An 11,149-nucleotide genomic window follows, 5' to 3' on the forward strand; every position below is an offset into this window, starting at 1 on the left:
CATCATACAAAATGTAATCAAATGGAAAGGTCCCCTTTTAAAAGTTGTTTTATTAGTTTTAATCTTTTAACTTTATGCATCAAGCAAAAATTTAATTATATGCAACATTCTCTGACTGGAAGAAATTTGTTTAATATTTAAACCTATTTTCTGCACATTCCAGCGCATAATTTTCTTTTTTTGTGTTTACACTCACTCTTTCAAATAGATGCAAGTAAAACACAGCAGAAAATAAATAAAGTCAAAGACTAGAGGTCCTTTTGCTCTATTTTCACCTGTAAAGCAGGAGTAGGGTAGGCGGAGGTTTACCCTGGTGCAGGTGTGCCGCGGCGGTCAGTGGAAGAATCTGCGAGTTTCTCTGTGAGTTTTTCATTACGTCGTTGCGCACTTGGTGCTTGCTTGGAAGTTTAGGGGTTTTTTTCGCTGTAAAAAGAAGTTTTCTTCCCACGCACAACGGACACTAATGTTTTTGTCACTTTTTATGGAATCAAACTCAAAGTAAGGTCAGTACTTTCACGCTTTAAACGCTGCACGCTCATACTCTCTCCCACACTCGATATATTATCCACTGTTGATCTGCACACAGCTGTTGTCATGAACGTCGCACTTGCTTACGTCACTGTCATGACACATTCTCGCAAAAAAATCACGGTTTTAGTAATGCAGTAATGCAGCGTTCCTACGGGAAAGTAACGGTAATCTAATTACCGTTTTTGCAATAGTAATCCCTTACTTTACTCGTTACTTGAAAAAGTAATCGGATTACAGTAACGCGTTACAAGTAACGTGTTACTGCCCATCTCTGCTAAGGACAGATAAACTATTCATAAGATTACTCTAACATCTGATTGTGAAGTCAGTTATATTCAACCAATGTAGGCAAACTTAACATTGTAGGAACTGTGGTTACAAACTTGGAAATAATTTTGTGCACACAACTTTGGTGTATCTGGCATTCCAGAAACCTGCAGTACGTTTCTGTTGGTATGATCCTTTGATGGTAGAACTAGAGTCAGGTGACAGTCATGTTTAATTCCTACATAGCTGAGCTCTCATTTTACTTCTAGTGTCTTCCTTTTTCCTTTCAAACACTGCAGCTGCTGACTCAAGCATCATGATGACATGGGTTTGGTGTGTCCTTTCAGTGCAAGCATAAGCTGTGATGAAATCTACAGCAACAGTTCATCATTGTGACTCAGTCAGGACCTGTGTGATAACTCTCATGGTTGCTCTATGTGTCTGGAAAAGAAGAAAATACGCTGCTTTATTGAAATGTGAGGATGCTACAAGTTTCTTCTAAATGGGCCGAATGTACTTTTTTAAGAAGCACATTCTGGGATATTTATTCAAGCTGCATCTATGTCCGACATTATACCTCAATATGGTAAATGGGCTGGTTCTTACATAGTAGCTTTCTACACTTTCTGAGCATGCAAAGCACTTTACACAACTTGCCTCATTCGCATAAGCACATTTTTTTCTATATATATTTTTTAACTGCTTGTCTGTGTCTGTGCTCTGTCTAACATTCACACTCCGATGGATGCATGAGAGTGCAACTTAGGGTTATTATCTTGCCCAACGGTATTTGGCATGCAGACTGCAGTACCGAGGGACTGAACCATCAAACTTCTGATTAGCAAATGACCTGCTCTACCTCTTGAGCTGCAGCCAGCCCCACTGATTTTGTTTTTCCTTGAGATTGTTTTATGTCCCTTTGCAGCTGATTTAGGAATTTGGAGGACTGTTTTTATATCTTTAGTTACTATGAGTCTTTCCCCTTTTTTTGCATTTGCATTTTCTTTTTCTGCATCTTTCTGTAGATCATCTGAGCTATGCAACATTCTCCAAGGGCTATTGTGCCAACTTGGTCTGTGATGATATTCTATAATTCAGCTTTGTCTATTAATCTTCTAACATTTGATTTCTTGAGAGCAAATGGTATCCAGCTGCTAATTCCTACCAGTAAGCTACAGCTGTCAAAGCTAATTTAGCTTCCACCAGACCTGTAAAAGCCCCAAAGTATCTAGAAATTTGCTGTTCCTGTTTTTGTTCTTAATTTTTTTTTTCTTCTTTCGCGTCCTTAAAAATTCTGCTGTAAACAGTCCTGTTACTTCAGCAGCCTCTTACTGAAATCCTGGGACTAAGCTCCCAAATGACACACCCTTCCTTCTTAGTGCAAATGACTTTCACCTCCCCCTCACCTCACTGTGTCCGACTGGCTGCCACTAATGGACTGTTTTATGTGTTGGAGAAAAGGTTAGTTACTAACTGCAGATGCTCTCCTCTCAAGGGAGGAAAGGTGGAGGAATCCCTACCCATGAAATATTCATCCACTCCTTTGACTGCATGCAGAGCATAAGGATGAAAAAAACTCCTCTTCAGGAAAAAGTGAAAATAAATAAATGAGTGATAACAAGAAAATAGGGTAAAAAGTCAGAAAATACATTTCATCCATGACTGGACAACAGCAAATGTGAAAACCATATATTTAACAGGGGGACAGTTAACAGAAAGCATGTATGCCATACGGTAGAATGGGAAAAAAAGAAAAAAGTTTAAGGGCTAAAGAAATACAGATGAGAAGATAGAAGAAAATGGGGAACTGAGAGAAACAAAAGCAGATTATCTTGTACAGGATTTTACACTTCAGAAGAAGAAAAACGACAGCAGAGTTTTTCCACAGCTGATCCAACAGAAAGCCAGTGGAAATACGAACAATCAGTTTCTCTAGTTAATCTGCTGCAAACACACAAATACACAGAGGACTATACTATATCTGACTAAAAACTGAAGGAGGGGGAATATCTGCTGCTATTCAAAAAATAATATTTTCTTGTGACTGTTTTTCATTATTAAAATGCTAAACTTTCACCCTGAGTCAAGGAAAAAACAGCAGATAAATCTGCATCTTTGCTTCCTCGAAAGATGACTGATGCTGCTGGATATTTATTCATTACAACAAATTTACATCATTACACCTTGTGAAAATTTTAGAATACAAAACTCTTGTTAAAGTTTACTCATTTTATAGCGATTCATTATATATAGTGTACTCTCTTTTTTTTTTTTTTACAGTAGAATTATTTTAAGCCAACACTTGTTTGCAGGTTTCGAACATGAACACATAATTAACAGCTTCTGAGCTGGATGTCATTTTGGAGACAGTTGGTGTCATCTCAGTCTGATATAAGTTCAAATAGGACTCAGTCTGCTGACAGCTACGATTTCCCACTGAAAGAAAGCAGGAAGATCACACTTCTCCTGGTGGGGAGGCTGCAGGATTAACTGAACGGTGGTGAGACAGTGACAGACTGAAGAAAGCACAACAGCTTTTCACTGTCAGAGATCAAAACAGTTCTGTTATTCTCTCAATATCTTTGCTAAATGATGTGGTAATATCCTCAGCAAAATACTGAAATACTGAAAACTACAGCCTTAGCAGAGCATTTATTCTACCATTAGACTCAGATGCAAAAGAACCCACCGACCACTTTCATCACTCTCTAGATCTTGTTCTGACATATGGCATAGAAACTGTACATTTAACAGTATTCCTTAAAAACCCTTTTTTGTCGGATCATTTCCTAATAACATTTAAATTCACAGTAATGGGGAATACATTTTATCACAGTAGATGTCTTTTTGAATGTGCTTTAAATAAGTTTAAGGATTGCTCCACTGTTATCTTCTTCCATGCTATGTGCCAACACAGAGCAGAACAGCTACCTGAATGCTACTCCCACAGAGGTCGATTATCTTGTAAATAGTTTAGCATGTTTACTACGTATAACTCTGGATATTGTGGCTCCTCTGACAAAGAAAGTATTTGACTCCCTGGTATAATTCTCAAATGTGCATCTTAAAGCACAGAGAGCAAAGATGGAAGCAAAGATAACTAGTAAGCTGCAGAGGAAATCTCACTAATTTAGTGACCACCTCTAGTCTTAGTCATACGTTATTTGTATTCTGTTTCTTTTAGTTTTCATGTCCGATGTTTAGCAACTTCATGTCTTATTTTTGTTAGTCTCTCATCTTGTGTGTTCTTTGTTTCGTGTGCTCCCCTTGCTTTGTCTGCCATGATTCGTTTTAGGTTCAGTGTTCCCCACTTGTTTCCAATATCTGCGTTATCTCTGTGTATTTAAACCTTTTCCCTAGTTCCTTGTCATGTCATACTGTTTATTCTCTGTGCATTACCAGTGTGTTTTCCCATGCTTTGATTTATGAACTTTGTTTTCTGCCACTTCCCATTTGGATTTTTGGACTTTGTTTCCCCCTGTTGCCTTGATTTTGTGTTGCTTCTTTATGCTACTCTATCTTAGAGTCTCTATTTGGGTCCGCATTCAACACATCATGTGACATTTGTGGGTAGCTTGCTCTGGTGGTAACAATGAGCAGTCAGGCTGCAGCAGCAACAGACAGCTGTCGGGATGCAGAGTTGAAAATTCAGCATTGGGTTGCAGGACAAAGGAAGAAGCACACATCTAAGCTGCCTGTTAGGGTTAGTTCATATTGCAAATTTTTCCTTTGCTGAGAGTTTATCATTGAAGCTGTGAGACGTAGAGCCAGAAGCCAAGGCCTTGGTTAAAATGTAATCATCTATAAAAAACTAGTTGCTTCAGCCTCTTATATGAATTACAGGATTCCATTACAGACACATGACAAAGGACAAGAGTCGGCTTTAAACATCTGAACCTTTCCAAAGCTCCAAAGCAACAATGACGTTTTACCGAGCTTTATCCAGGGATGGAGCATTCAAGACCAGTTTTGTGATTCCCAACCAAACTCTAAAAAAGAGTAAGCCATTATTTGGTGGGGAGTTGTGTTGGGTTGACCTGTTTACGCTAACATGCTCTGAGAAAGAAGAAACATTTGAGAATTTGCCCAACTCCACAGATCACGGATATTGTGGGACATCAGGAATTTCACTGGAAAAACAAAGCGGACATTTTTTCACATTTTTGCAATATACTGAATGAAAGGAAATACAACAGGAATGTTGGGGAATGTTGACCGAATAGTGATAAAATGGTGTTTTTACTATTCTTGTTTCATATTTTTCATTGTCTAATTGTGAGTATTAGCTTACTGTTACCAGTAGAGCAGTTTGTGAAGGGATACAATTAAAACTGAGTTCATCTTATTGCTCTGGTCTTCTATAACCGTTCCACTTTCTCATGTGGCCCCTTGGGAAAATTACCTGCTTACCTCTGTCCTAGAGTCATGTAATATCATTCACTGAAGTGGAAGCACCTCTCAGCAGCCCAGGAGAGCAGCTGGTGGCCTTACAGATGGAAAGTCTCTCTCCATCGGCCAGCTGTCACACTTTTACAAAGATTAAGAAGATGGAAGGAATTTTTTTATTTTAAAGTTTTTCTGGATTTTAAAGGTTTTCATTTTCTAACCACACAATGAAATATGCATTCATTCATTCTCTGTGTATAATTTGCAATATTATCATCAGCTTGCTTTTTTGTTAATTACTTCATGATAAAATTCAAACCAGACACTTGTGATTTCTGTTGCATTGTCCAACATTCATATATTCAATTTAGCATGTTGAACTAGTGTTAAATAACAGCAACTGAGTAACCTCACAGAGGCCTGATCTCAGCATCGAGTGCCAAAAACTGCAGCTCTTCTAATGATCACTTTGGGCTGGTCCCAAAAGTGAGTCAATCCAAATAGACTGCCACTTTAAATGCCCAACTTTACAGCAGAAGAGCACGTTTACAGCTCCTACAAAAAGTATTTTTCTCTCTAACGTTCCCCAAGCTTAAAGTTTACATTTTAAGATCGTTTTATACTGGCTGGCTGGATGCTGACACTGGCAGCTGTAACTGCTAACTGTCTGCTAGGTTTCACTACAAACGTGAGTCACTACTATGGAGCCTATGAGTCCATATAACTTAGCACTTCAAACTCTGATCTAAATATAGTCACTACTGTTGTGTCATAGCAAGAAGGTCCAAGTTTTTAATTGTGGCAAGACCCTTCTGTTTGGAGGTTGCATGGTTTTCCCAAGGCTGTGCAGATTTTCTCTTTCAATAAAGAATTTGCGAGTTTTCTGCTTAGAAAAGAAATTAAATAATCAAGGCTTGAAAATAGTTCATTGTGGCTAGATTAATCTTTTATAGGTACTGTAGAAAAGACAAAAGACACTGAGATAGCCTAAAGCCAGATGATTTTTCAGTTTCTGCTTTTGTTAAATAACAATTATTCAAATATCCTCACTTGATGAGTGTTTGGTAAAGGCATCAACTCAAGGGGGATATGGGGGTTTCATCAATCTGACCCTGAACTGCTCACCACGCTACAGTCAGAGCTGCAGTTGTTGTCATGGAGACAAACTACATAAGGTGGTCGTGGCAGCAATCCTGTGTTATGTTGTAGCTGAGCAGGTCTCTATGGCCCTCAAGTTACCCACATTAGTAACATCTGGCAATATCTCAGAAGTTGGATCATCAAATCACAAAGAAAACCACATTACAGGGTGCAGGGAGTTACCTCAGAGATAAACCTATTTCCACTTTCACCACCTTCATTGTCTTTTCTCTTTTTCCTTTGGACAGACACTTCTTTCCTCTTCTCTTTCATAGGGGCTAAGGTGAAAAGTCATGTCGCTCAATACATGAGCAGGGCCAAGAAAGGAATTGGCATAGAAACCAGGGGGGCAAAACACCAGCTACTGGTAGATAGAGGAGTCAGTCAACACTGTAGGACCAGACTGGTCCAAGTTAGCATTACTTGGATTGACTACCAGAAAGGCTATGAAATAATGCCTCACAGATGTATCTTGGAAAACCTATAACTATACAAGATCAACAGGATAAGAGCCTTCATTAGAGAAATGAACATTTCTATGGTAGTTTAATTTTAATGGACAGAGAAAAAAATATCAATTAAAAATCCAAAAACCAAACATTTTCATAAAAGTTATAAATTGATTTGCAAGTTATTGAGTAAAATGAGTATAATAACAAGCTATTTTGATTAAGATTAACATTGCTGCCATTCATATCTCAATAACAAGACCACAGTCACCAAGAACACCATTATTAACACAATACACTGAATGGATTTAAATTTTGCGCTGCCCATCTCCTTTCTCATGAAAACACACGTACAGACCAATCTTAGGTTTGTGAGTGAACCCCCTAAATAATTCAGAGAAAGCTTGGGAGAAACTCCTGTGTTCAAAATTGAGATAAAATCAAAATCGTGCTCTTTGGCACCAGCTTGATCCCCCATAATTGGAGGAAGAGAAATGCTTAGTGTTACCCAAAGAACACACACAGTCAAGCACAGAGTTGAAAATGTTTAGCAGAGAAACAGCTAAAGTTTCTCTGCTAAAGGTACAGAACAACTTCACCACATTGACAGGCCAAGGGATGTGACCATGTACTGTAACAATTTGGAACAGAACCTCCCTCCTTCAACCAGAACACTAAAGACAGGTTTGTGTGGGTCTTCCAGCATGACAACAACCCAAAACAGACAACCATGCCAACAAAGGAGTGGAACCACGTTAAGGTCATCCAGTGTCCTACCAAGTCTCCAGACCTCAGCCTTATTGAAAGTCTGTTGAAGGAAGTGAAGCTTCAGGGTGCCAAGTTCCCGCCAAAACACTTAAAGGATTTAGAGAGTTTCAGCTAAGAGGAGTGGGTTCAATCTACTCCTGAGATGTGTGCAAACCTCATGACAAGAATTGTTTTACCACTGTACTTGTCAGTACATAATACCGTCCCTATTATAATAATTATGCAATACGATGTTGCAAACATGCAAAGAACTGCATGTTGAGAAAGCCTGGAGAACTATTCTAGAACTAAGACTGATCAAAGAAATTACGAGCAAGCTTTCTTGAAATTTCAGGTTGAACTTAAAACATAAAGGTGGTCATACCGTTACTGAGATTCAGGCTTGTTACAAACTGTTCTTTACCTTTATATTTCTACTCATGTCTGCACATTTCAATAAATAGCTCCATCCATTTTCCTTTTTCCAAGCAAAAAATAAAGAAATCAGGGGAAGCAAGAGACTTTTGCACAGTATTGTAAATACATATTCACTCTGTTAATGAAGCCATTTGCATGTGCAGCATCGTGTGTTTGCACAGTGACAACAGCAGCATAGATGACACCTCACTGAGCCCACACAGGAGCCACAGCTGCTCTCTGCACAGTTATTAATCAGATGCTTTTAAAAGCCTCCATCGCAGCCATTTTTCATCATTAGTACAGCTGCCATCATTTGCGCAGAGATTACAGCAGTGTTGCAAAGCCAGATAAATGTGTCAGCAATAAAGCAACAAGGTGATAAAGCAGAATACATGACAGATGGAAAATGAAAAATGTAATTACATTTAAATTAACTTTTTCTAGTCATAGTTCTTCTTTTTACTGTAAGTCATGCACAGAGAAATAGCTTTTTCTCTTATAATCTGAACTATATAATTCAGCACTTGCTTGAATATCATATCATAAATATCAGCAAAGTATGTTCGTGACATTTTGGACATATAATAAATAGAGTGCCCTTTGTCACGAATCCAGGTTTTGCACCGAGTGTTTTCAGTTTTGGACGCTCTGTTTCTGTCAAACAGAAAATGTCAATATTCCCCATGCCCAGTCGTTGTTTCTGTTAGGTCTTCCATGTCCATAGTCACTTTTGTCTTTGTTTACTTTGGTCTGTCAAGTTTATCTGTTTAGTCTCCATCGCAGTGTTTATGCTTCCTGTGTTATTTTAATGGCCTCTCATCTCAAGTGCATTATGTTCAATTTTGCTTCCCCTCTTGCTTGTTAATTGATTCTATTCACCTACGCCTTGTTTTCCCCAGCTGTGTCTCTTTCCCTGATTACCTTGTGTGTATATTTAACCCTTAGTTTTCCTTAGTTCTTTGTCATGTTGTACTGTTTGTCTGCCTGCGGTTTTCCCCACGTTTTACCTGCTTCAGATTACTTTTGAATCCTGTTTGCTTCAGCCACCAGGATCTGCTGCCTGACCTGAATAAAGGTGAATTTTTTCGTTTGTTCAAACCTGTCTTGGAGTCTGTATTTTGGGTCCAAATTCTACATAAACTATGAATCCCCTTCCTTCTCAAAATAAGATACAAATAGAACAAAGAAGAACAATACACTATGGTGTGTATATATGAACACATGTATAGTGTGGGTGGGGTATTCTGTGGGAGGTGTTTCGGGAGTATGGGGTGTCTAGTCCATTGCTATTAGCCGTTCAGTTCCTATATATAAACATTGTGGGAGCTCGTTCTGCATTGCCGGCAATAAGTCGGGAACATTAAGTTGTTCCCAGTACATGCTGAACTCCGGCACTGATTCTTTTAATGCTTTTTATGTACAGAATGTCTTGCCATGTGGTGGAAGGCTTCCACTTTGGTGGCCTCAGAATCTTTCCGCTTTTTGAAGATGATATGGTTCTATATGCTTCGTCATATTGTATCCAGCTCAGATTTGAGTGGTGCACAGCTGAATGTGAAGCGGTGGAAATGAGAATCAGTACCTCCAAGTCTGAGTCCTCAACCATGAAGGGGTTGAGTGCCTAATCCAAGTCAAGGATGAGTTGCTGCCAACAGTGGAGGAGTTTAAGTAACTCATGGTTTTGTTCATGAGTAACTGGAGAAGAGAGTGGGAGATCGACAGATGGATTCAGGTTATGGCTGCAGAAAAGTGGATGTTGCATTATTCCGTTGTGATAAAAAGAGCATAAAAGCAAAGCTCTCAGTTTACTGGTTGATGTATCTCTCTGCTCTCCCCTATGATCACAAGGTCTGGGTAGTTACTAATAGAATCAGACTGTGGATACAAAGTGGCAAGGGCCATCCACCCATAGAGACAGGGTGAGAAGTTTATCCATCCGCAGGGGTTCAAAGCAAAGCAGCAACTCCCCCACATTGAAAGGAGCAGGTTGAGGTGGTTGGGGCATCTGAAAGGATACCTCCTGGGTGCCTCCTGGGTGAGAGGTTATAGCAATGTCCCACCAGAAGGAGGCCCCTTTGTAGACCCAGGACTTGCTGGAGAGATTATATCTCTCGGCTGGCCTAGGAACAACTCTGTGTTTCCCCAGACAAGCAGGAAGAGGTGGCTAGGAAGATGAAAGTGCATCCTATTTCAACTAATCATCTGTCATATGTTTCTAGAACTTGATCGGAATCTACCTGTGGTAAATTATGTTTTTCAGTAAATACAGATACAATTTGAATGTCAGAGCAGAAACCAAGCCATGAGGTCTCTATATTTTTGAGACAGGATTTTATCAAGGTACAGATCTGGGAAAGAATACCGAAAAATATCGTCATTTTCCAATGAGCGTAGTGGCCTAAGCTCTCTCGAGTACCAAAGTATAAAAAACTTTTAAATCTCACTTTGACTTGAATTAACTGTATATCTGTTTACAATTTCCTACCCAACTCTCTGGAGATCTGGACAAAAGCATCAACGCCGCTCTCGCCGTAGTTTCCCTCTGAGGCAAGGGTGGACACGTAGTTCCAGCCCATCGCTGTCACAATGTCTAGCATGGCCTGAGCCTGATAGGAGTCGGGAGGAACCACACGGGAGAAGAAGTCATAGCGTGTGTTGTCACTGAGCTCTGGAGCTGTCGACGCATAGCTGATCTGAGGAATCTGTGGAGAAACAGCAAGGTTAAAACCACTAGACCCATAGAAGTACAGATAATGCAGGCTACTGTATAAGCCGGTTTTAGTTTATTGCAACTTTCCATTACATCATGAAAAACTCAAAATTACACTGCAAAAAGCAAACTAATAAAACAGACAATAACATGTCCTATAATTTTGGGATGATATAGAAAACTTTTAACCATAATATGTCATGCTTAAGCATCTTGATCAAATGATATGTATCAGTGTTGTTTGTTTGTACATTTTTAACCATTTTTCTAATGTGCTTCTCCCAGCTGAAACTATAACAGATCTGTTAGAAAAATAGTTGCAACATGTTCTTAATTGTTCATTCATTTGCATGTAAAAAAACAAAACTTGGCTGTACAACAAATAAAGAATAATAATCAATATATATGGAAAAACTTTCAGCGCAACAGGCTAAGAGAAGATTTCAGGAATAGAAGAAGTTATCAAAAGAGTAGTGGAGAATATATATATATATATATA

The 11,149-nt window shown here is 39.0% G+C and overlaps 1 protein-coding gene across 2 annotated transcripts in view; it reads right to left on the reverse strand.

Moving 5' to 3' along the window:
- Positions 1–11,149, reverse strand: part of LOC102195555 (metabotropic glutamate receptor 8-like) — a 134,609-nt gene that overhangs the window by 57,560 nt on the left and 65,900 nt on the right. For both annotated transcript variants that reach the window (XM_005747626.1, XM_005747625.1), the window contains exon 3: positions 10,426–10,642. In XM_005747626.1, coding sequence (XP_005747683.1) covers positions 10,426–10,642 — 217 coding nt within the window. The remainder of the gene's footprint in view (positions 1–10,425; positions 10,643–11,149) is intronic.

Source organism: Pundamilia nyererei, unplaced genomic scaffold (assembly GCF_000239375.1).
Source record: "Pundamilia nyererei isolate P.nyererei 1_Seehausen unplaced genomic scaffold, PunNye1.0 scaffold00201, whole genome shotgun sequence".
Classification (NCBI taxonomy): domain Eukaryota; kingdom Metazoa; phylum Chordata; class Actinopteri; order Cichliformes; family Cichlidae; genus Pundamilia; species Pundamilia nyererei.